The following is a 26149-nucleotide window of genomic DNA, read 5'->3' on the forward strand; positions in this document are numbered from 1 at the left end:
CGATCCTTAACCAATTAGCTTGGATGATTTAGATATTATTGCAACATCGCTCTCTGCTTTGACAGCAGGGCAGGGAAAAAAGGGTATTGAATTCTGAAGACAGTCAACACTGGGTCCCGACTTTTACAGTCTTGGTTCTGATATGCTGACATTGGGGATAAAGCTTCTGCAACCAAGTCCAAAAGCAAAGAGCATTCAAACAGCATTGTCAGAATTATCAGGAAGGCTGTTCACCGTGTAAAAATGTTGAAATTTTGTTATGGGTTTGACAGTTGCTTGGTCTTGCTTATAAGTATACTATTCTTAACATATGGCATGGGGGTAACCTGAATAGAGCAGCAGTTACTGCCATGGGAAGCTTGCTGGGCAGACTGGATGGACCATTTGGTCTTTTTCTGCCGACAATACTATGTTATGTTACTATGGGTTGAAGACCACTGCAATAGACCAGGGGTAGGTAACTTAGGCTCTTGAGTGCTGCAAACAGGTTTGGTTTTCAGTTTATCCAAAGTGAATATGCATGAGATATTTGCATGCACTACTTCTATTGTATGCAAATCTATCTCATGCACATTCATTTTGGATATCCTGAAAACCAGTCATGTTTGCAGGTCCCTACCCTGCACTAGACCACTCCTCCACCAACTACCACTTACCACAGTGATAGTCACTCCCAGTCTTTAAGAGCAAACAGGCTGGGTTTTCAGGATATCCCTAATGATTATGCATGCATTTTATCTCATGCATATTAATTAGGGATATCCTGAAAACCTCACCAGGTTGCAGCTCTCGAGGGCTGAGAATGAATACCACTGAACTGTCAAGTTAAGAGCAAGTGTTTGTCTTGAAAAACACAGTTAATAAGTAAAAAAAAAAATTAAGCTTTGAAATTTGTCAATCTGAAAACACATACAGTAGACATAATTTTAAAAAAACATCAATGTTGCTGCTAAACTCAGATTAGGGGGAGGTCCGCCATATTTCTAAAAGAGCTGTATTCACAGAATGGTGAAATTTTGTCTTTCAGTCCTCCCAAATATAAATGTAGAAGACTCAGATTTTAGATAGTAGAATAAATACATTGGAAGTTGTGAACATTATAAAATCTTTAGAAGCTTGCTTAATACAAATCCATTCCCAAAATCTGGGAGAGGTACATTCCAGTTCTCCCCTCTGGATTCACTTTATTTTACTCTTCAGGCAGGGATATATAGGAACTATGAGGAGTCTAGACCAGTGACTCCTAAACCTGTTCTTGAGAACCCCCAGGTAGTCAGGTTTTTAGAATATCCATAATTAATATGGTTGAGATAAATCTGCATGTAATGGAGATATTCTGTAAACCTGACTGGCTGTAGGTCCCCTAAGACAGGTTTGGGAGCTACTGGTCTAGAGAGTTCAAGTCTTTCCCAGGAAAGAGAAATGAAGGAGCGATGGATTCCCTTTGCATTCATGATGCCTGGCAAATACTAACCATTTTACTTGTAAAAGCATTACAACTAACTCATGAGTATCCTAGACCACATTGAGTAGATTACACTTGGCAAGCTTCATACCAGATCAAACCTTATTCATGTCCCTATGGGAAGAAGTTATTCCTACTGTATTGGAGTCAGTTACAACAAGTAATGGTGACTCTGAGGAGTGTTTTCCCCTCTAATGCAGAGGATCAGGGAACAGGAGTGAGATTTCTGTTTAATGCAACTGGCCTTAAATAGATATAAATAGCAGCTTTGCTGCTTCTGCATAAATTTCCAGTCCTTTGGAACACAACTATCTATATGTCTTTGGAATCTGTGGAAAAGGTTACTGAGAGAAATGCTTTCTTCATCAGAGGGGCTTTAAGTAATTCTTTTCTCCTACAAGAAGGAACTTCTTTGCCCATGTTCTAGCAAGCCTCATGTTACACATATCATGTGATCGAGGGATAAACACAAACTTACTGTACTTTTTCAAGGGTCCCTTCATGCCAGTTTGGAATTTCTGATACACTTGTCTGGCTGCTAGTAGAAGCCAAGATTTTAGAAGTGCTCTGAATTGCTGAATAATTAATCCCTTTGTCAAGTGATCCTGAATCTTGTTCCTCTTGGATCAAACTTTTGTGAGTCAAAATACTTGGAATCAACTTATGCTTCAAGATCCCCATTTCACCATCATGGAAAGACAACTTGAATGAGTCTTCAAAATCATTCAACTCCTGGCTAGAGCCAAATATAAGTTCCAGTCCATTACTTTCTTTGGGGTCATTTTTACATTGCATATTGCTTGTACTTCTCAGAACTGATAGTGAAGAGGAAGAGCATGCATTAGAAAGACCAACCCTGCCATTCTCACCACCAATGAGAGATGCAGTAACACCAAGTTCCTGAACTTCTTGGGTTAATGCCATCTCTTTACCAGCAAAATTGGGACATTTTTCCAGGACGCTCAGCAGACATATCCCAACAGCACTGTCTTCGGTGTCAGCATCATACTGCGTACTGCTTTCATAGTTTTTCTGCTTGTCAGTCCTAAAAGATAGTGCATTATCATTGTTCATGTAAGATTCAATGGACTTGGGCAGCACAGATTTCTCATTGACAGAACCTTGATGGGTAGAGGATGGCAATAAACACACAGGACTATCTAAAGACTTTGATTTATCATATACTAGGGAAAAATGGCCTTTCTCAGTTTGAGGAGAACTCTGTAACTTGGATGCCCCGTCATACCTCAGTATTTGTTCAACAAACTTTGACATACTGTCTGCTGAAATTGTTATATTTTCCTGAGACTCCACATCACATGCTTTACCAGCATATGAAACTCTCACATTGTTTAGGAGTTCTATTAGATGAACTGGGTTTTGTATTTCGTTTAAGGAGACATCCTGAAAAGTTGCAGTTTTTTCACTGTCCAGAAGAGACATACTTAGAGGGGCCATCAATCCAGAAACAGAATCTGAGGATGTATTTAAAGGTGCATGGTGGCCAGTTTCACTCCTTACATTTTCCTTTTGCTCATTTCTTTCTGATGAAGTCCAGCTATCTTCTATATTCTCTTCCCCAGAACCAAAAGGGATACTGGTATTCTCCTTGGGTTTAGCAACCCCAGAATCTAGTATATTGGAAAGAGACAAATTATGCGATTCAAGGGATGGGTTGATATTTGGATGAACCGGACATTTATTCTTGAGATTGTGTGATGTCTCAAGGATATTCTTCCAATTATATGTAACATCTCCCTGAGAAGGATAAGGTTTTTCAGCTGTATTGTTGCTCCGAGAGGAATCATAAATTGTTAAATTATCTTTTGTATTCCAGTCAGACTGATTTTTATTACAGTCATCTTCAGGAATGGATTCCTTCATTCTGGGAAATGTTGAATCTCCAGTATACAAGTTCTCACATATGCTGTGCTGTTGTGCCTGTGCTTCATATTTAAATAGCAAATTTTGTTCATTTTTTACTTTCTGCCCCACCTCTGTGTCTGGCTGTCTCTGATGAAGAAAAAATGAATGCTGGTTACTTTCATTTTTCGTGTCTTGTCTTTCCTTTCTCCTTTGGTTGGATAAGTATGAAAAAGAATCTTCACTAAAATCACTATCATCTAGCTCTTCAAATTGAGTTCCATCTTCATATTGTGGAGATGTGGGATCTTTGAGACCATTATCATGTTTAAGGTTGATTTCTTGTGGCCTGTATTGGGCTAAAAATCTTTCCAGATGCTGATATTTTAGTTTTTGATGTAAAATTGGTGGCTTCTGAAACTGCTGGTGGTAGAAGCGCAAGTGCTGCTCTCTTTCCTTCTGATATGGAAGAGTGTTGGTCCATGGTTCACAACTTTGTCTAAGAAGGGGAGTTCTGCTTTCAGCACCATTGCCTGAGAAATTAGAATGTTTCTCTCCAAAGGAAAACCCATCTCTGGAAATAATTTGCTTTTGCACAGGCTGCACAACTTGTACTCTCTGGCCTTTAAGGGGCTGCTCATCACAGATCAGGTTATTTCCTTGGCTTCTCTCACTGGATTGTGAGGCAGCAGCCAGTTCACTAACAATCCCTTTCATTGCAAGATCCTTTCCTGCCCGTAAAGTAGGATCTTCATTTTTCTTCTTGCCAGTCTGGCCTGCTCTTAGTAATCCTTTAACAGGAGTGGTGTGGTTAAGCCATGCCTGATTATGATTTCCTTTGAAAGGATTGTTTTTGTTGACTAGTTTTGGTGTGGAGGAAAGGGGGACATTACTTGGATGGAACACTGATGGGAATGCCTTAAGTTTTCCAGAAGCAGGTGATGAAGGGTTAAGTCCCAATTTTACTTTCTTTGGAGAGCTCTTTTCCCCAAGGTGCCCAGAGGTTGGGGTTTGGATACGCTTTGGAGAGGAACTTCCAACAGATCGGCCTCGGCTTGCAACTGCGGTGGAGAATTTCATTCCTTTCTTCAGTTCTTTAACCCTATAAAAAGAAAGAATGTTAAATTAAATGCAATATTTTACAGTATTCCTAAAATGTATTGTATTTATTATAGCCAAAAATACAGGGCATATTTAAAGGACTGAAATCTTAATGCTACACACTGTACAAGCTGACAGTAAATATACTTGATTCCTGATAGCAGCAGATCCAATGTACTTCTCTTTCATTTCAACAAAAGGATTTTCAACAATCTCCCACAAAAAAACCCTAAAGGTCTGATATTAGAAAGTATTTACATGCTTAAAATTGGGTTTTACATGTGTAAATGTGCTGTTGCCGTGTAAGTGGGCTTTTGAAAATTGCTACAATGTCACTGAATTGTTCATAGAATATTAACGTGTAAGTGCACTTTACGCACATAATGGCTTTTTACAATTGCAACAATAGTATGTTACATTTACAAGTGTAACTGCTTGTAAAATTACTTCCTGTATGTGCTTTTAAGCTTGCTTTTAGACCTGTGATTCTGCAGTCTTTTACAACCATTGCCTGAGAAACTAGAATGTCTCTCTCCGAAGGAAAACCCGTTTCTGGAAATAATTTGCTTTTGCACAGGCTGGCCTGCTCTTAGTGATCCTTTAAACAGGAATGGTGTGGTTAAGCCATGCCTGATTATGATTTCCTTTGAAAGGACTGGTTTTGTTGACTAGTTTTGGGATATTGGGATTTGTAGACAATTTCTGGGAGACTTATGTGAATTGTTTGGGGACTATGTGGGCCATTTCCTGGCTTGGAGTTATAACCACTAGAATTTGATTGACATATTAGGAGTAGCATGTGTGTTTGCACCAGCATATCAAAAAATCCCTCTTAAAAATACAAGCTTGGAGTTAATGATAGAGAGGATTGCCGTCGGCTGTATATTAGTCAGATAGTATTACTGGCTTGCTGAAACCCCTTTCTACACAACTTTTCTTGATCGGTTATGAGTCGGTGACATGATTTACCAGTCTTTCAATCTTGATTCTGTTTACATTTTGTTACTGATCTTTCAAGTATTTGCATTTTTCTTTGTGGAGGTATTTTACAATCACAAATGCCTGCAGAAAGACATTGATTTTGTTTTTCTTGACTGGCAACCTGAAAGTAACTAAGTGAAACGCAATATGATAGAAACCTTCAGAAGAAAATAAGAGCAAACACGTCACTGGCTTTTTTTTTTTTAACATGTTACATTGACAAAAGTAGTACATCATACAAAGGCTTTTAAAAAATTTATTTATAGTGATAAAGGCAAAGAAATAATATGAACTCCTACACATCACCTCCAAAGTTGTTAAGCTTGGGCTATAGAAATACACTTAGCAAGAATGAGGGACTAGTAAAACAAAGAGTAAAAATCCAAGAATTTTCCCCAAATAGTCATAGGTTTTGTGCAGAATGCATCAATATATATTTCAAAAGGTTGGACCACCACCAAGGTGGGTGCCTGCTTCCAGAACTGTGAAATAGTGAATCTAGCTGCAAGTAACATTTTAGAAATATACTTTTTTATTGGGTCAGCAAGTGAGTGAACACCCTACCACCCCAACAAGGCCAGTTCAGGAGAGGGAGCACTCAATATCTTAAAAGTCTCATGAAATACATCTGACCAAAAGTTATGAACAAAAGGACAAGTCACCATATATACAGATGGGACCCTCTTAAAAGCAAAATTGCTTACCTTGTAATAGGTGTTATCCCAGGACAGCAGGATGTAGTCCTCACATATGGGTGACATCAGTAATGGAGCCCTATGTACGGAAAACTTCTCTCAAAGTTTCTATGAAACTTTTGAATGGCACTGGAGTGCTTACTGAGCATGCCCAGCATGCTATGATATTCCCTGCCACAGGGGTCTCCCTTTAGTCTTGGTTTGTAGCAATAGCGTTAGCCAAAAATAAAATAATAAACGTATCTGACCCAACTCCGCGGGGTGGCGGGTGGGTTTCGTGAGGACTACATCCTGCTGTCCTGGGATAACACCTATTACAAGGTAAGCAATTTTGCTTTATCCCAGGACAAGCAGGATGCTAGTCCTCACATATGGGTGATTAGCAAGCTAAGGCTGATTCATTTTGTGCTGAAATGACCGTAAGGTATTGTTATTGAAATGAATCAGTCGAAATCACAGCAGGTTGGATGTAGAAGGAGTTGGGATTACACTGGAAACAAGTTCTTTAAGACGGATTGTCCATAGGCTGAATCTTGTCTTCCCTCTTTGTCTAAGCAGTAGTGAGCTGCAAAGGTGTGAAGAGAACTCCATGTTGCTGCTTTACAAATGTCCAGAATAGGTACAGAGCGAAGGTGTGCTACTGAAGTTGACATCGCTCTGACTGAGTGTGCTTTTACTCGCCCTTGAAGAGTAAGGCCCGCTTTTTCATAACAAAATTGTATGCAATCTGCTAGCCAGTTTGACAGAGTATGCTTACCCACTGCTTTACCTGGCTTGTTTGGATCATAGGATACAAACAGTTGACTGGATTTTCTTTGGGCTGTAGTGCGGTTTAAATAGAAGGAGAGCGCACGCTTACAGTCCAAGGTATGTAGGGCTCTTTCACCTTGATGGGAATGAGGCCTAGGAAAGAATGTAGGTAAAACTATTGATTGATTTAAGTGAAATTCCGTAACAATCTTAGGAAGGAACTTTGGATGCGTCCGGAGGACTACTCTGTCATGTAAGAACTTTGTAAAAGGCTCGTAGGTGACTAGTGCTTGCAATTCACTGACCCTTCTGGCTGAAGTGACGGCTATGAGAAATACCGTTTTCCAAGTAAGGTATTTAAGGTCACAGGTACTTATGGGTTCAAAGGGAGAACGCATAAGTCTAGTGAGTACTACATTCAGATCCCATTGTATACTCGGGGAATGAATTGGAGGTTTAATGTGAGTTAGGCCTCTCATGAATTTACTGACGAGAGGCTGTGTAGAGATAGGAGCATCGTCCAGCTTATTATGGTAAGCTGAGATTGCACTTAAGTGTACCCGTACCGATGATGTCTTAAGACCAGAGTCTGAAAGATGGTAAAGGTAATCTAGTAGTGATGTAGTGGGGCAAGTGAAAGGATCTAAATCTTTTTGAGTGCACCACAGCGTAAACCGTTTCCATTTGTAGGAATAATTCTTTCTAGTGGAAGGTTTACGTGCAGCTATAAGTACTTGAGATATAGCGGATGGAAGGTTGAATTGCTGTAATATTAAGCTTTCAACATCCATGCTGTCAGGGACAGGGATTGAAGGTTGGGATGGCGCAACTGACCCTGTTCCTGAGTTATGAGATTGGGAGCTACTCCCAGGCGAATTGGATCCCTGACTGATAGATCTAGTAGTGTGGGGAACCATACTTGTCGAGGCCAATATGGGGCTATGAGTATCATAGTCCCCTTGTCCTGATTTAGCTTCACTAGAGTCTTGGTTATGAGCGGTATCGGAGGATACGCGTATAACAGGCCTGAGCTCCAATGGCGAGCAAACGCGTCCCTTGGTTGGCTGTTCAGCTGTCGGAGCAGAGAGCAGTAATTGTTCACCTTGTAGTTGAGCTGGGATGCAAAGAGATCTATTGTCGGTTGTCCCCAGCGCTGGAAGATCTTGGATGCTACTGATGGATCCAAGGACCATTCGTGCGGTTGGAACTGACGACTGAGGCGATCCGCTACTGTGTTGTGGATGCCTGCTAGGTAGGTGGCCCGTAAAAGAATTGCATGTGTCAGGGCCCAGTCCCAGATTTGTGCTGCTTCTTGACAAAGGAGGTATGAACCTGTCCCTCCTTGTTTGTTGATGTACCACATTGCTACTGTGTTGTCCGTCTGGATTAAGACAGTCTTGTGTGATAGGCAGTCTTTGAATGCATGCAGCGCATAACGTATAGCTCGAAGCTCTAGGAAGTTTATCTGAAAAGTAGCTTCGAGTCGTGTCCACTTGCCCTGTGTCTTTAGATGACCAATATGTGCTCCCCAACCTAAGGTGGATGCATCTGTAGTCAACGTCACTTGTGGTACTGGCTGCTGAAAAGGTAGACCTTTGAGCAGGTTGGGCATTAGCGTCCACCAGAGTAGTGCGGCTTTTAGCTCTGGTGTGATATAAACAGGAGTGGACATTGGTTGAGTGGCTTGTATCCACTGTGTTTTGAGTGTCCATTGTAGAAGTCGCATGGTTAGTCTGGCCATCGGAGTTACATGAACCGTGGAAGCCATGTGTCCTAGAAGTATGAGGCACTGGTGAGCCGTCACCTTGAATCGGTTGCGGAGCTGGTGAGTTAAGAGGACAAGTGTCTGAGCACGGTCTTTTGGTAGAAAAGCGGTCGCTAGCGTAGTGTTTAGCTCTGCACCTATAAACTGTAGTAGATGAGTTGGTGACAGATGGGATTTCTGGTAATTGATGAGAAATCCCAAGGAATGAAGGACTTGGATGGTGAGCTTGAGGGACGCGACGGCACCTTCTTTTGAATGACTTCTGATGAGCCAATCGTCCAGATAAGGAAACACATGCACCTTTTGCTTGTGGAGGTGTGCCACTGCTGCAGCCATGCATTTTGTGAATACTCTGGGTGCTGATGCTAGTCCGAATGGCAGCACCCTGTATTGAAAATGCTGATCTAGTACCTGAAACCGCAGGTACTGGCGATGCGGAGGGTAGATGGGGATGTGAGCGTAGGCATCTTGAAGATCCAGAGAGCAGAGCCAATCTCCCCTTTGAAGAAGAGGCAGAATGGAGCCTAGGGATACCATTCTGAATTTTTCTTTCTTGAGAAATTTGTTGAGGTTTCTGAGGTCTAGGATAGGACGAAGGCCTCCTGTTTTCTTTGGAATGAGGAAATATCGGGAGTAGAATCCTCTGCCCTTCTGAGGACCAGGAACTGGTTCTATGGCCCTGATTCTCAGAAGGGTGGATAATTCTGTTTGAAGAATTATGGTGTGTTGATTTATTGAATGGGAGTGAAGTGGTGGATTCTCCATAGGGATAGTTGAGAAATCCAACCTGTAACCGTGGGTCGTGATGGATAACACCCACTGGTCGGTGGTGATGGAGGCACAATTGCTGAGAAAATGTTGAATGCAGCCTCCTATAGGTGTTTCGGGGAACGGATTTATGCTGCTGCTCTCTGGTGTTGTTCAGAAACCAGACGTGGCCGTTGTTTGTGGAGGCGGCTGAGGCCTCTGCTGCCTTTGCCTAGGCTGTTGACGCTGTGTTGGACGGCTAGGCCTCTGTCTACCTGCTGGGGGGTAGTATCTTCGTTGGCGATAATAAGGCCTTCGAGTGTCTCTTCTCGGAAATTTTCGGGAAGAGGCCTGTGACTCCTGAGGCTGAGACGACAATTGTTTCAAAGTCTCTGAATGATCCTTAAGGGTCGCTACCGCTTCCTTTATTTTATCCCCGAAGAGATTATCTCCCAAGCATGGTAGATCAGAAAGATGATCCTGGACTTCTGGGCGAAGATCTGATGCTTTTAGCCATGCTCATCTTCGTGCAGCTATAGCTGATGCGGACAACCTTGCTGCTGTCTCAAAACAGTCGTAAGTGGCCCTGACTTCGTGTTTCCCCGAGTCAAGGCCTTTATGTACCAACGCTTAAAATGCCTCTTGGTATTGATCCGGTAAGGTCAGAGAAAGTTCCTGTACTTGCTTCCAAAGGTTTCTTTGGTATTGGTTCATATATAGCTGGTAAGCTGTAATCTTGGATACCAGCATGGAACCCTGGAAAACTTTCCTGCCTAGGTTGTCTAACAACCTACTATCCTTTCCCGGCGGCACTGAAGCATGGGATTTCTGTCTCTTCGCCTTCTTTTGGGCGGACTCTACCACCACTGACTGGTGGGGCAGTTGTGGCCTTTGGAATCCCGGTGTTGGCTGCACTAAGTAAGTGGCCTCAGCTCTCTTATTGACCGGGGAGACCGAGCTTGGATGCTCCCAGATTCTTTGTTGAAGTTCCTGTAAGACTTCATGCACTGGGATTGCTAACATCTCCTTTGGTGGGTCTACGAACTGTAAGACTTCCAAAGTCTTCTGTCTTTGATCCACCTCTGTTTGTATAGGGAATGGGATGGTATCCGCCATTTCCCTAACAAAGTTCGTGAAGGAGAGATCCTCTGGTGGAGACTTCCTGTGATCCTCAGTTGGGGATGGCTCCGAGAATAAATCTTCTTCTGAAGAGTATTCTGAATGAGAATCATCTGATTCCTGCTGAGGCTTAGGATAAGGTGCTGATGGTCCTACAGGTGAATGTGGCCTAGGGGGCCTAGGCACCCCTGAAGGGCCTGGAAGTGGATCCTGAGGTGGTTGCCCTGTCAGGATTCCCAGAAGTGTGTCCAGCTTGTTAAAAACTGGATGCAAAATGGGGACATCCTCCCGAGGAACCGGTGTTGGCATCGGTCCAGGTGAGGGCACCGGCATGGGCATCGGCACCGAGGACGGAATCGGGGGAGGCGTACGAGGTAACGGTGAAGTCACCGGGGTTGGAATCGATGTCGGTTCCCGCGGCATCGTCGATGACCCCAGAATCGTTAGTGTAGATGGACTCGGCATCGATGGCGGTCTTGCGTCTCGTAGAGCCTGTTGCACCGCTTGACGAATGAGTATGTCAAGTTCCACACGCACAGCTGGTGAAAACAGAGCAGCTGTGGTGGGAGGCGGTGTTGGCGATGCCGATTCCTCCTCAGAGCCCTGAGGAGGTTCGGAACCCGGCACCGATATCGGTGGGGATCGCCCATCAGTAGGCCTTGGAGCCTCTGCTTCCGTCCGGGTTTTCTTCGCAGGGGAGGCCGTACCTGTGGTTGTGTCTCCGGACACCGACTCCCGCCGTCATCGATGTCGATGGCGATGCTTCTCAGGCTGTTTGTCGCTTCCTGTCGATGATGCTTTCGATGAAATCGACGGCGATTGAGTGGAAGCGTCCCCCGCAGCCGGAAGTTTCTTTTTTAGTAGTAACTGCCGAACTGAAGCCGATGGCGAGGACTGGGCCGAAGTCGACGGTCTTGGCAGCAGCTGTACTGAAAAAAGCTGCTCCATCCTTTCAGCCCTCAGTTTTCGGCCTTTCGTGGTCATTTCAGCACAGAATGAACACGCTTGGATGTTGTGATCCTTGCCGAGGCAAAGAACACACTCACCATGCGGATCAGTAATAGACATTGTTCTATTACAATTCGGGCATTTCTTGAACCCGGAGGCCATGGCGCCGGACAGCCGTCGACGGCGAACCCGAAATTTATCGTTCCCAGCCGGGAATCGAAAGAGAAAAAAGTTACCAGCCGGTAACAAATGGGAAAAACCCCTCGATGGACAAAAAATTAATTGAAATTTTCCGAATTTTTTAGAGATGAATTTTCACCTCAGACTCCAATCAAACCGCGAGGCTAACCGCTTCGCGGAAAAAAGAAGACTAAAGGGAGACCCCTGTGGCAGGGAATATCATAGCATGCTGGGCATGCTCAGTAGGCACTCCAGTGCCATTCAAAAGTTTCATAGAAACTTTGAGAGAAGTTTTCCGTACATAGGGCTCCATTACTGATGTCACCCATATGTGAGGACTAGCATCCTGCTTGTCCTGGGATAATAACATATGTCTCCGCACTAAAGACTGTATATGCAATTAAAACCATGAAAGAACAAAGGAAATCAAAATGTACGCTGGAGTAGCCTAATCATTAGCATCAGCTCTTTTATAATATATGGAAACTTAAAGAGCATCTTCCAATAGAACACTCCAATTATCTTTATCCAGACTAGTTAGTAATTCAATATTCTACTTCAGTATCAAAGAGTGTTAAGTGAGAACTGTCGACTCTTAGTTCAAGAAGGCCTCCACATAATACTGCAGTCATCCTCATTTTAGGATCTTTGTTACACAGAACTGATTCTACCAGATTCATCTGCTTGGGAGTAGTTTTTCTGCTTGTCAGTCCTACAAGACAGTGTATCATCATTGTTCATGTAAGATTCTATGGACTTGGGCAGTGGTACCTTTAAGCCTGTATTGTGCACAGTCCATCCTTTCACTTTAATTCTTCTGGGTTGTCTTGGGAATTTTATATTGCCGAACAAGGTGCTCAAAAAGGACAATTTGTTCCAAGGACCACAGCTGATCAATATATGTTAAACTATTTGCTTCCCAACTTTCCTGATCGGCAAAGAAAGAATGGATTGAAATAGATGATTATGGCAAATTAGAGAGAGTGGTGATAATTTCTCTTTACTTGTACCAATATCACCGCATGCTTGTTTCCAAAGCGACAAGTGTGTGCTATTCTCCTAGTCTGCGGGTGAGAAGGAGGGGAGGTGATAAGGTAAACTGGCTCTCCTCCCTTGTAAAGGATCTTTCAATGGTGAGCATTCAAAAGAGTGGGAAGACTTAAGCCAGCCCTTTAAAAGCACAAATCTTGTGGCCCAATAGTACAATTGAAGATTAGGTCAGGCCATACCACCTTTGTATTTAGGAAGCCAGAAGGTGCTAAGCTTTATATGTGCAGATTTATTACCCCAGATACCATGACCGTTCACCTCTTTCAAGACCTATTCCGACATGTGACATGGTACATATTGGAAAAGATACATCAAACGAGGCAACATGTTCATTTTGAGTATATTGGTCCTTCCAGATGATGTATTACAAAGGTTGCTCCACATCTTCATATCACTCTTGATTTGATCCAATATAGGGATGTAGTTCAGTGATCACAATCCCCAAGTATCTGAACCTGTCCTTTTGCAAACAAAATTTTAAAAGATAAGGCAGAATAGACAGTTTAGGTCCTATAGAAAAAAATCTCAGACTTGTTGATATTTATCTTGTAGCCAGATACTCTCCCATATTCTTTTAAGATATGGAGAACCGGTTTACAAGGAAATAAAACTGTTGCCTCGAGGGCAGCTTACATTGAAACCCATAACAGAAAATAACTTAGCAATAAATAACTTAAATTACAGAGAAATTGCCATGCTGGGTCAGACCTAGGGTCCATCAAGCCCAGCATCCTGTTTCCAACAGAGGCCAAACCAGGCCACAAGAACCTGGCAATTACCCAAACACTAAGAAGATCCCATGCCACTGATGCAATTAATAGCAGTGGCTATTCCCTAAGTAAATGTGATTAATAGCCGTTAATGGACTTCTCCTCCAAGAACTTATCCAAACCTTTTTTGAACCCAGCTACACTAACTGCACTAACCACATCTTCTGGCAACAAATTCCAGAGCTTTATTGTGCATTGAGTGAAAAAGAAGTTTCTCTGATTAGTCTTAAATGTGCTACTTGCTAACTTCATGGAATGCCCCCTAGTCCTTCTATTATTCGAAAGTGTAAATAACCGATTCACATCTACTCGTTCAAGACCTCTCATGATTTTAAAGACCTCTATCATGTCCCCCATCAGCCATCACTTTTCCAAGCTGAACAGCGCTAACCTCTTTAGTCTTTCCTCATAGGGGAGCTGTTCCATCCCATTTATCATTTTGGTTGCCCTTCTTTGTACCTTCTCCATCGCAACTATATCTTTTTTGAGATGTGGGACCAGAATTGTACACAGTATTCCAGGTGCGGTCTCACCATGGAGCGATATAGAGGCATTATAACATTTTCCGTTTTATTAACCATTCCCTTCCTAATAATTCCTAACATTCTATTTGCTTTTTTGACTGCTGCAGCACACTGAGCCAACGATCTTAAAGTATTAACCACTATGATGCCTAGATTTTTTTCCTGGGTGGTAGCTCCTAATATGGAACCTAACATCGTGTAAGTACAGCAAGGGTTATTTTTCCCTATATGCAACACCTTGCACTTGTCCACATTAAATTTCATCTGCCATTTGGATGCCCAATCTTCCAGTCTTGCAAGGTCTTCCTATAATGTATCACTATCCGCTTGTGATTTAACTACTCTGAATAATTTTGTATCATCTGCAAATTTGATAACCTCATTCGTCGTATTCCTTTTCAGATCATTTATATATATATATTGAAAAGCACCGATCCAAGTACAGATCCCTGAGGCACTCCACTGTTTACCCTTTTCCACTGAGAAAATTGACCATTTAATCCTACCTTCTGTTTCCTGTCTTTTAACCAGTTTGTAATCCACGAAAGAACATCGCCCCCATCCCATGACTTTTTAGTTTTCTTAGAAGCCTCTCATGAGGGACTTTGTCAAATGCCTTCTGAAAATCCAAATACACTATATCTACCGGTTCACCTTTATCCACATGTTTATTAACCCCTTCAAAAAAATGAAGCAGATTTGTTAGGCAAGACTTCCCTTGGGTAAATCCATGTTGACTGTGTTCCATTAAACCATGTCTTTCTATATGCTCTACGATTTTGATCTTGAGAATAGTTTCCACTATTTTTCCCGGCACCGAAGTCAGGCTCACTGGTCTATAGTTACCTGGATCGCCTCTGGAGCCTTTTTTAAATATTGAGGTTACATTGGCCACCCTCCAGTCTTCAGGTACAATGGATGATTTTAATGATAGGTTACAAATTTTAACTAATAGATCATAAATTTTATTTTTGAGTTCCTTCAGTACCCTAGGATGCCGACCATCCGGTCCAGGTGATTTGCTACTCTTTAGTTTGTCGATCTGGCCTACTACATCTTCCAGGTTCACAGTGATTTCGTTCTGTTCATCTGACTCATCATCCCTGAAAACCATCTCCGGAACTGGTATCTCTCCAACGTCCTCATTAGTAAACACTAAGCAGTGCTTTGTGAAATGGCGAGGGTGGCCTGAAAAATTTAACAGTTGGATAAAAGCATCAGAGATTCAAGACATTTGATTTGAAAAGGCCTTGTATCATAAAAAAGAAAAAATGAATGAAGGGGGATTTTACATAACGCTGCCTAGTAATGCCTCTATGAGAATATTTCCACAAAACACTAGCTCTAATTTCACCACACAAATAGCTAGGCCTTTGGACCTACAGGGTCCGTGGGAAGTGGGGCTGGTGGAAATACAGTATCCGCACACATGGGATAATATTAAAGAAGCCCATAAGTACGTTGTCACCATGTGTGAAGGAAGCATGGACCATCACTTTGTTGTAAGAAATCTTGTGGACCAAATGAACCATGACATGAATAGTCTCCTTAAACCCATGCCTCCACGAATCATTTATGATCCCAATATCCGAATAATCAAATTCAAGTCAGAGGTCAATGCAGTATTTTCCACAGAGAGTGATTTAGCGACCATTTTGGGGCTAGAAGCTAAAGCGAATACGAGGTGCTCGCTATTTCCAACAGATATCACAGGCAGGTTTAATACCCTATACCTGTACACAGATATTGTAGAGCACCAGCTGGTGGGAGACCATTTTGTGCAGCTACTTTGTTGTTATTTCCTTGTGAACAAGCAACACATTGGCACCATAACATTTGAAATAAAGACAGACCAGATTCAACACGTCTCACTTCGCTACGGGAAAGAGATCCTTAAGCTACACCTGTGACCCCAGAAAGCCGTTTTTTAAAATGGTTGTGGTTAAAGACTATGGGGACCCTGGCGCATACAGAAATTACTATGCAGCACAGGCTGGTCACGGTCTTTCGGGGTATTACGGCGCTCCGATTATGTACGGGGCGGGAATAGGCGCTGTGTTTCGTAGTCTCTTTAGAAAAGCAATACCTCTTTTGAGAAGGGGTTTGAGATTGTTAAACCTCATGTGAAAAGTGCAACAAAAAACATCGCCAAAGATGTTATGGGCCATGTCACAACAGCCGTTCTGAATAAAATGAACAATAACGCAGGGCAGAAGGGGTCAGGATTAGTGGTTATTAGAAGAGCTGTTAAAAGAAAGAGAACCAATCAACAGGGGCCTTCTGAACCTTTTAAAACAAAGAAGCCCAAACATATTAACTCTCAAAAGATATATTCTAAAACACTATGGCTTTTGTACATCAGGGGTCTGAAGAATGCTTGAAATCAGAATTGGATCTGTTTCAACTTGCCCCCACACAAACCAGCATGGAAAAAAGTATTTATGTGGAGATTCCGCCATTATCTGCCTTGTCAGAAACAGCCCCTTTAGATTTTTATATAGCCGGACATGGCGAGGATTACCTGGATTTGAACAACACATTGCTCTATCTGACCTGTAAAATTGTGAAAGAAGATGGGGCCGATCTTGATGTAGGGGTCAAAGTAGCTCTCGTGAACTATCCTATAGCCTCTATTTTTAGCCAGCTGGATGTCACTCTCGGAGACAGACTCTGTAAAGGTAACAGACTAATGAGTCTGTTACCTTTACAGAGCCCTCATAGAACTGCTTCTCAATTATGGTGAGGGCCCTCTCAAAACACAGTTTACAAGTGGTCTGTTTTATAAAGACACAGCCGGAAACCACGAAGTGAGAGACTTGGGGCCCCGTAATACCAGTTTTACCGAAAGAGCTTTTTTTTTTTTTTTTTATAGCAGTTAGCCATAAAGTAGAGCTTCTGGGACATTTACATAGTGATCTGTTTTTTTAAGAAAAGCTGCTCATAAATGGCGTGGATGTGAAAATTAAACTAATGCGGAACAAAGATATGTTCTGCTTAATGAGCGAAGGTGCCGATGAGAACTACAAACTCCTTATTTTATCTGCAGCCCTCTTTGTAAGGAGAGTGAAATTGTCCCTGGGAGTGCGCTTGGGGCATGCAGAAGCTCTGCTGAGAGCTAATGCCAAGTATGCTGTGGACCATGTAGGTCTTAAAGTCGGACATCAGGGGGTGGAGAGTCGGGAATTAACCGCAAAATTGAAGAAAAAGGCAGATAAAGGACCTATCGTACCGGCGGTGTGGGGGTGGGGGAGAGGGGGGGCACCGACCGCGAAGGGGGATCCAACGAGGAACTGAAAGGCAACTCGAAAAATTGAGGAAAAGATTTGAAAACGTTGGAGCACCACGGACTGCGAGGCAACTGCACTGAGGAAAAGAAGAGACTGAAGGGGGACCTCGGTGGATGCACTGATAGCAGCAGGCTGGGCAGGCTTTGAGAAAGGTTTTCTGCCAAGCTCCATCGGATGATGTCACCCACATGTGAGGACTACCATCCTGCTTGCCTAGGAGAGGAAAGGGATCTTGCTGCTGTTGAGGCAGTTGTTCGGCCACCTCCTGCACCTGCTTCCAGAGATTGTGAGAATATTGGATCATGCAGAGCTGGTAAGAGGCAATGCGGGCAATGAGAATGGCCCCTTGGAACACTTTCCTCCCAAGAGTGTTCATCGCTCTATGATCCTTGTCCGGGGTGCAGAGGCGTATGTCCGAGAGCACTTGGCCTTCTTGAGAGCAGATTCGACCACTACCGATTGGTGTGACAGCTGACGATTCTCAAATCTGGCAGCCTGTTGGACGAGGTAAACCCCATCCGCCTTCCTGTTAATGGGAGGTACTGTGAGGGAGTGCTCCCAGATCCTCAGCAGCAACTCTTTAAAGATCTCGTGCACTAGGACCACCACAACCTCTTTAGGGGTCTCCATGAACTGGAGGATTTCCAGCATTTTATGCCTGGCATCCTCCTCTGTCATTAACTGAAAAGTGATGGCCCTCGTCATCGTCCATACAAAATACGCGAAGGTCAGGTCCTCTGGAGGAGACCTCCTTCGCTCATCTGGAGGAGACAGTTCCGAAAGGAGACCCTATGAGTTCTCGGAGGAGGATTCTGCAGTGTCATAACCCCATCCTCATCCTCACTGTAGTCTATAGGGGATGCGGCCCTGGGTGCTCAGCCTTTGTCCAGAGGCCTGGGTATCGATAGCACCGATGCCAGCCCAGGCAAAGCTGGACAGGGGGCTATAGGCCTTGGTGTCTCTGCCGGCCTCAATGGAGCTTCCTCATTGGAGGAACTGGCAACAAGCACCATATAGGTCAGGGGAAGCATTGGTGCCCTGCCAGGTATCGATCGCCTCCAGAGAACCGGCGCCAACTGGATCAGTAACACACTGATAAGCATGTTGAGCCGTTCCAGTAGCGGTTCCAGCACTGCGAATGCAGGCACCATTGGTGCCACTGGCTCGATGCCCTGCAACACCTGCTGGACTGCCACCTGGACCCTGTGCTCCTGCTCCTCCTTGAAAGTCGCCAATGCCAAAACAGACTGGGAAGCAGGAGGGGTGGCCAAATTTTCATCGGAACCCTGAAGTGGATAGGTGACTGGCACCAGGACCAGTGGAGACTGTCGTGGACCCTCCGCATCAATGGAGGATGGGAACTCCTTGCCATAGGGTCGCTTTGGAGGGCATGAACTGGTGCCTCCCCGAACCCGGCACTGTGCATTGAGGGTGACTGGTGCCAATGTTTCCTTGGCTTCCCTTGGTGCTCAGCCCAGTCTTTCCCCGGTGCCTAGGTCGATGACAATGAACCTGTCATCCTTGACTTGGAAGAGACAGACAGGGGCCAGTCACCGGTGCCCCTATTCGACGACAGCATCGATGGAACAGATGGCCCCGCCAATGCCAATGGCTCGGTGTCCATCGGTGCGGCTCCCAGGTCCATATGCTGCCGATGCTGATGTCGATGCCTCGACTTCCTCAACCTGCAGATATTCTCCATCTTGTCAAGCAACGTCCCTTAGGGGTCATCTGGGCACAAGTGAGGCAACCCTGGATGTCGTGCGAAGCCCTCAGGCAAAGGACACACACCTCGTGGGGTCCATGATAGACACGGTCCTTGGACACTAGGGGCACTGATGGAACCTGGACAAGGCCATGACAAATGAAAGAAAAGGGAAAAACAAGAGAAGGTGATGGCGGGCGGTTGATGCTGGCGGGCAACAAGGCACTACTGTCATGACGTGGGGGAAACGGAAGCGAAATAAGACTTACTGATCTGCCGAAAAACCTGATTGGGGAAACTAGAGGAAACGGAGAGGAACCCATGATTGACAAAAACCTGAACAGGATGGTGAAAAAAGTTTTCAAAGGCAATTTCAAGAGAAAAGCCATGAGCTCACTCTACCGCGAGGCGAAAGCTCCGCGGAAAAAAAGAGACTGAAGAGGGACCCTGTGTGGATTAGGGCATGCTGAACACGCCCAGTATGCTCAGACAGACTTCATCTGATGATGTCACCCATGTGCTAGGACTACCATCCTGCTTGTCCTTGGAGAAAATGAAGGCCCCTACTTATACTGTTGCCTTTGTCTGTGTTTCATTTTTGTTGTTCTTTTAAACTGTTTTTAATTATGCTCAGAATGATTTAATCTTTATTTTTTATATTTATTTATTTTACAGTATTTATCAGTTATATTTAAATTTTATGGGAATCTGAACTCTGATATATTCTTTGAAAGGCGGTATATTCAATGTAAATAAACTAAACAATATGGTGAGAAAATACCAGTGTGAAAGTCTTGGAGGAGACATTAATTACTAATGTGGCTTGACACACAGATTTAGGGGTCCGTTTTCAGCCACTAGCTGGCTTGTAATGTTTATTACAACTGATACTTCACGTATATCCAGCATAGCTCTCTGCTTCAACGGCAGGGGAGAAGAAAAACTGATACTTCACGCATATCCAGCATAGCTCTCTGCTTCAACGGCAGGAGAGAAGAAAAACTGATACTTCACGCATATCCAGCATAGCTCTCTGCTTCAACGGCAGGGGAGAAGAAAAACTGATACTTCACGCATATCCAGCATAGCTCTCTGCTTCAACGGCAGGGGAGAAGAAAAACTGATACTTCACGCATATCCAGCATAGCTCTCTGCTTCAACGGCAGGGGAGAAGAAAAACAACCAATAAGGGCTGAATAACATAGTCTGGGTAAAACAAATAAGCATGGGTGTAGCTTGCTTATTGCGGCGGTTACTACCCCTACTACCCCTAACTAATCAAGCTTGATATTTCACTTGGATGCAGCTCCATCACTGCTCTCTACATTAATGGCGGGGGTGGAAGGGAAATAGAACCAAAGAGCTAAGAGAAACAGATAAGTATGAGAAAAAAATGTGTGAAGCTTGCTGGGCAGACTGGATGGGCCGTTTGGTCTTCTTCTGCCGTCATTTCTATGTTTCTATGTTTCTATTTATTTACAATAATTTCTATTCCACCTAATTGCCAGAGCCTATTCTAGACAGTTTACCAAGTATAAAACATATAACATCAAACAAAAAGCAAAAAAAGAGAATATTGAACAATAAAACAGTAAATATAGCTGTATAAAAATGATTAGCCACAACTAGCAAATGCTTCCCAAAATAAATGTGCTTTAAGAAGTTTTCTAAATATTTTATAATCACCCTCACTTATCCAGCTAATTTTGGTAGGATAGTCAGTGGTGCAGCTACACCACTGAATATACCAGTCTATCTTAAAGTTAGCTGGATAAGTTTAGGACTACTCCATGGCATGACCAGAGAATTAGCCAGATACGTTTTTGAAGTTAGCTGATAACTTATCTGGCTAACTTAACTCTGCCCAGAAATGCCCCAGAACACTCCTATATTATCTTGTTCAATTTTAGTTAGATAATGAGATATCCAGATAAAATTTAACCAGATAAGTGTCCTAAACTCACAAGCTATCCAGCTTAATGCCATCAAATATAGACCTTTGAGATCCATATTCAGTAAGCCGGCAGGTGAACATGTTATCTGACTAAAGTTAGACTCATAACCTGTCCCATTCAGTGGGATACATGTCCTGCTAAATATAACCCCCTAAAGTTATCTGGCTACAGTACATGTAATCAGAAAACTTAAAAACCTAACTGACTATGTTTGAATATAACTAGTTTGGTTTTTAAGTTATCCGGCTGTAATGGAGTGTATGTTAGATCCTTCTTAAAAGTCCAGGACCGAGCATTTAGCTTGATCCACTGTAAGACAGCCTACAAGAGAATTCTGGTTGCAGGCCCCAGAGAGGAGAACGGCTCCCAGATGAGAGTAGGAGAAAGCAAGAGCTAGGCTAAACTACTTATTGGTAAATTTCTGCATTTATGTTTCCAGCACTGCTGAGGTAAACAGGCTTCTGTTAATTTGCTTGTAAATAATAAAACTCTGTAGAATAGCCAGAGTCTAGAGTGCTCTGTCCTCTGGCAAGCCAAAGACTGCTCACGCTGTATTACACTGGCTTTGTTTGGTCGGATAACTTGCCACTTAACTGAATATCTTTAAACAAAAAAAATGATGTACAGCAGGTCTGAGACCTGATTCCTCCCCTCCACTGCTGGGCTGTGCACACGTCACCCCCTAAACCCCTCCTAAATGTAAAAAATATGTTGTGGGAGTTACCCCTTTCCCTGGTTCTATTTTTAAAATCAAAAGCTGCAATCTCCTGCCCCCACCCCCAAACCGTGTGCAACCCCTCTGGGCCAGGCCACATTCCCTTGGGGCATCCTCCCCCCCCTCACTCTCCACCTTAAAAACCCCAGCAGAAGCAAGGAATTCACTTACCTGCTGCCGGCACTTCCAGCGCTGCTTCTGACAGAAACAGCGCTGGAAGGGAAAGCTCCCTGCAGTTTACGCTCACAGCAATGCTCAGTGCTGGGAGCGTTAAACTGCAGGTACCTTATGCTTCCAGTGCAGCTTCTAACAGAAGCAGTGCTTGAAGCACTGGGAGCAGGTAAGTGAATGTCTTGCCACTGGCTGGGTTTTTTAGGGTCCGGGAAGAAGGGGGAGGATTTTCCCAAGGGGAGTGCAGCCCTGCACATAGGGGCTGTGGGAGGCAGGGCAAGAGTTAGCTGATTTTCAGGCAATACCGTGCACTCAGGCTAGCATATAGGGTTACCCCTCGGTTGGATGTGCATCCATAACCTCTGGTACAATAAGGGGATCAAGCGCGTCCACAACAGGGCATAGCTAATAGCGCTCATTATATGTAAATGCCATGTTGATGAGGCTATTAGCTATTACCTTCCAATGTAAAAAATAACCATGCGCTGAGCGCACACATTTTAACCTTCAAAAATTAACGCCAGCCCCAGAGCTGGCGTTAAATTTTGAGAATCTCCAAAATTTAACTGAAAAGCAGAAAATACTGCTTCTATGTGGTTCCTCGATTTAATATTTTGGCAATATTAAGTCGGAGGAACTACAAAAACAACAATGAGAAAAAAAAAATAATGAAAAAAATGTCGACGGTGGCCAGGTGAGGCCTAATCCCATGCACAGTCGCTTCTCCTGGGCGCTCAATGCCGAGGAGGTGCTAGGGACACACAGTTTGCCTACTGCCTCCTTTTTAATGGAGTGCCTCAATTGCCCACTGCATCGTGCACCCAGGAGAGGTGGATGGGCGCGTGTTAGGAAAGTGGCCACTCAATCCTGAGCGCCTGTTTTTCCCATGTGGATATTGCAACAGCCTGCTAGATTTGAAAAAAAAAAAAAAAGAACCGGGGAAAGAGGTGGGGAGGGGGGGCCCAACCTGCCAAACATGTAACATTATTGTTAATATTTAGGAGGGGTTTGGGCTGGGGAGTGCATAACCCGGCAAGGCCATTTATGACATTTGATGGAGGAGGGGCGGAATAGGACTGCAGGCCCATTCTACATTCTATGTTTTTATGATCTTGGTGTTCAAAGTGGCTTTCATCAGCTGAGTAAGAATCATGGCAAGATCACATGACACTATAGGTGGCTTGATGGAAGGCTTTAAATGAAACAAGCCCAGCATGAAATATCAATAGACATTTTATATCGTCATACTTAAAGAGACAAAATGTAGATGGACTTTATTATGTTACCTACCTGTCTGCATAGCGTAAAGTGTTCAGGGTATGCTCAGTAGCTACATGGCTAGGCGATATATTGGCTATCATACATGTTTTGGAGTTTCCAATGAAAGAATCCTTTAGTACCTTCAGGGAGGAAAACAAACAGTTGACGCATATCTTAGTACGTTTTGCTTGAAATGATTATTTATCATCCAGTAGCAATGTTAAGACTCTCCTTGTATACAAATAGTGGTACATTTTCAAAAGCTTAATCAGGACTAATGTATTAGGTTTCCAAGGCGGCTAGCGTAATCTGCGTGGAACAGCTATAGTTGCAACCCTATCATCAACAAGCATGGAGGCAGCTGAATGTTTAGGTAACCACCTCACTGAGAGCATAACTTTCAATCAGCTGTGTGCGCGCCCATATAGGCACATACACAGATGCACGAAAGTCTTATGCCAACACTTAACTGGCTAATTCAGAGAGCCAGATAAGTCTAAAAAAAATGCTAGTTATCTGGCTAAATCAGCAACTTTGCTGCTACTTAGCCAAATAAATCAGAACTTGTCTGGGTAAGTGCCGCTTTCAAGATTTAGCTTATTAATATGGTTATCAAATATCATGGCTTGCAGTGAAGTCGGAAAGCCATATTATTTGACTGAAATACCTACAGTACTTAAATATAATCCACTTTCAAGTGCTGAAAAGTGGAATATAAATCAAATAAGTTAGTTACACCTTAATGGGTGTAGTTAACGTTCTCCTAGGCGTATCAAGATGCTAACACACATCTCCATGCACCCAGAGTCTGTTTTTAAAGGGGCTGAGTGTCCCCTAGACATCCTCCCCCCATCCATGGTGGGATTAATGAGACACCTTCCTAGCTACTCCCACCATTCCCTGAGACAGCAAAAGTTGAAAAAATTAAAAATACATTTTGAAAGTTGGAGACCCTGGCCCTGTTTGTCTGCTCCCCCCCACCCCAGTGCCAAACCACACACTCTTTGGTTGGAAAACACCCACACCCCCTCCGAGACCTTCTCCCAATTGCCTCCCTCCAGCCAGTATCTTAAACTCCCTGCTGGTCCAGTAGTCTTGCTTGCACCATTTCCAAAATGGTGTTAGCTGGCTTCAGACAAACCTTCGCTCCTATCACGGGGAAGGGTAAGAGTAACTTTTTCAACACAAAGGGGCAGACTTTGGCATGGGGGGGGGGGGAAGCTTTTAAAGTATATTTTAAATTTTTTCAACTTTTACTGCTATAGGGAGCTGCAGCAGGGAATGGGAGAGTGAAGTCTTATTTTGAATACTATCAATGGGGGGGGGCCCTAAGTCTGGGGGCCACTCAGCCTTTTTTAAAAGATGGCAGTCCTGGGATGTGGGGCCACTATAGTGTGGTGCCTCTTTGCTGCAGTATTTTTCATGGCTATATTTTACTTCCAGGATAAATCCCGTGGGATTTACTAACCCAGTACCACAGGGTACTAAATCCCATAGTATTTTTCCCTCCAAGGAAAATACCATGCTTAGTAAATCAGTTTGGATTATTTTAAAAGTTTGATAAGACATGGGAAGAGGGCAGGGTATTATATAAATTATAGGACTTATAAGAAAGAAAGAAAGAAGATGGCAACCCTGGAATGGCCTAGCAGAGGAACTTAAACATGTTTGGGACAGATATCGAGCAAAGTGGTATGAAGAGAGTTAAGGGGCTGGCTAGAAGACATGATGTAAGTGGTTGCTTTAAGACAGGTGACTTTATATACTTACCTAATTAAATTAATAGAGAACCAAAGAAGAGAATAACTAGGAAGACTGGGTAAGCCAATTGGTCCTCCTTTGCTGTTGTCTACTGTTACTATGACTTAGGTGCATAAAATAAAGAGTATTACACATAAAGTTGGCCCTATGCGCTCAATATGGATTTTGAGACATCAAAAAACATGTGTGCAATTTCATTACATACATAAGTTTATTCAAACAAGAGAGGAACATTTCTGGTAGGGAAGGGTGAAGAGGGGAGCTGTTAAATTTATTCATATAATTTGACTTTTATTGTGTTTGCATGCAAACATTTGCAGTCCGCAGTCACATACTTAGTCATATAGCAACTTGAACTTCAAAGTCAACTTGCGCATGTATCTTATGTTTGAAAATTGAGTTGGTTTGGTGCATGCTTAAAATTGTGTTCAGAACTCTGCATGTGAGAGAGCATATACCCAGGGAAAATGGAACACCTTAAGAACAGGCTCCACTATCTAGCCCGGTCCCCCTCAAGACAGGGAATGCTGGGTCCAGACTGTCTCCTCTGGGCCAAGGATATAATACGGGCTGAGGTGAGAGCAGGGGAAGCCCCAGGCTCTAGGACAGATCAGCTTGTGGAGTGACTGTGAGTAAAAGGGGAAAGGCAGCTCCTTTGAGATAGACGACCTGTTGAGTTTTGATTACTAAATTGGAATTGCTGGATTATTTGCACTGTAAATAAAGCGCACAGGTTTATTTGCACTGTAAATAAAGCGCACAAAGAGAAAGAAAGCCTTGACTGCTCATTTCTGTGCCACAGTGCACTACTCAAAATTAACCCCATCATTCTTTTCCTGTATTATTCATATCTACTAAATCTACCTGTTACTTAAGTAGTACAGGTTGCACAATGATAAAGTCACCATTGTTACAGAACAAGATGTGCAATTCAGTAGGCAAGTCCTGTTAAGTTTTTGAAACCATATTTGAAACTTTTTTTTAAATCAAGCTTTAAAGTGCAGTATAGTTGTTCATTTTCTTCTTTTGTTTTACCTGAGTTAGTTTGCTTTGTCTGAAAGGAGTGTGAGCATGTTCCTGATCCAAGGCACGGATACATTCTTTCAACTACAAAATTAACAGAAAAAAAAAATAAAAATATAGACCAGCTGTAACAAAAATGTGATATTTTAGTTATCGTTTCATATTTATAAACCACAGTTCCATAGAAATGCTCAAAGAGGAATACAACAAAATAAACAATACATTTAAAATCATCTAAACTTTACAGGTACAGTAACGAATTGCAAGATTATTTGCAATTATAATTGAATCAAATGTACAGTCACAAGGGGAGC

General features: G+C 43.2%; 1 protein-coding gene across 1 annotated transcript in view; it reads right to left on the reverse strand.

The window, feature by feature from the left end:
* The window catches only part of KIF24 (kinesin family member 24), a 196544-nt gene that overhangs the window by 51743 nt on the left and 118652 nt on the right, over positions 1-26149 (reverse strand). The window contains exons 9-11 of the mRNA XM_029581240.1: positions 25848-25919; positions 23082-23191; positions 1944-4430 (exon numbers count right to left, since the gene is read on the reverse strand). Of these exons, the coding sequence (XP_029437100.1) occupies positions 1944-4430; positions 23082-23191; positions 25848-25919 (2669 nt within the window). The remainder of the gene's footprint in view (positions 1-1943; positions 4431-23081; positions 23192-25847; positions 25920-26149) is intronic.

This window comes from Rhinatrema bivittatum, chromosome 1, assembly GCF_901001135.1.
Source record: "Rhinatrema bivittatum chromosome 1, aRhiBiv1.1, whole genome shotgun sequence".
NCBI classification, from domain to species: Eukaryota; Metazoa; Chordata; class Amphibia; order Gymnophiona; family Rhinatrematidae; genus Rhinatrema; species Rhinatrema bivittatum.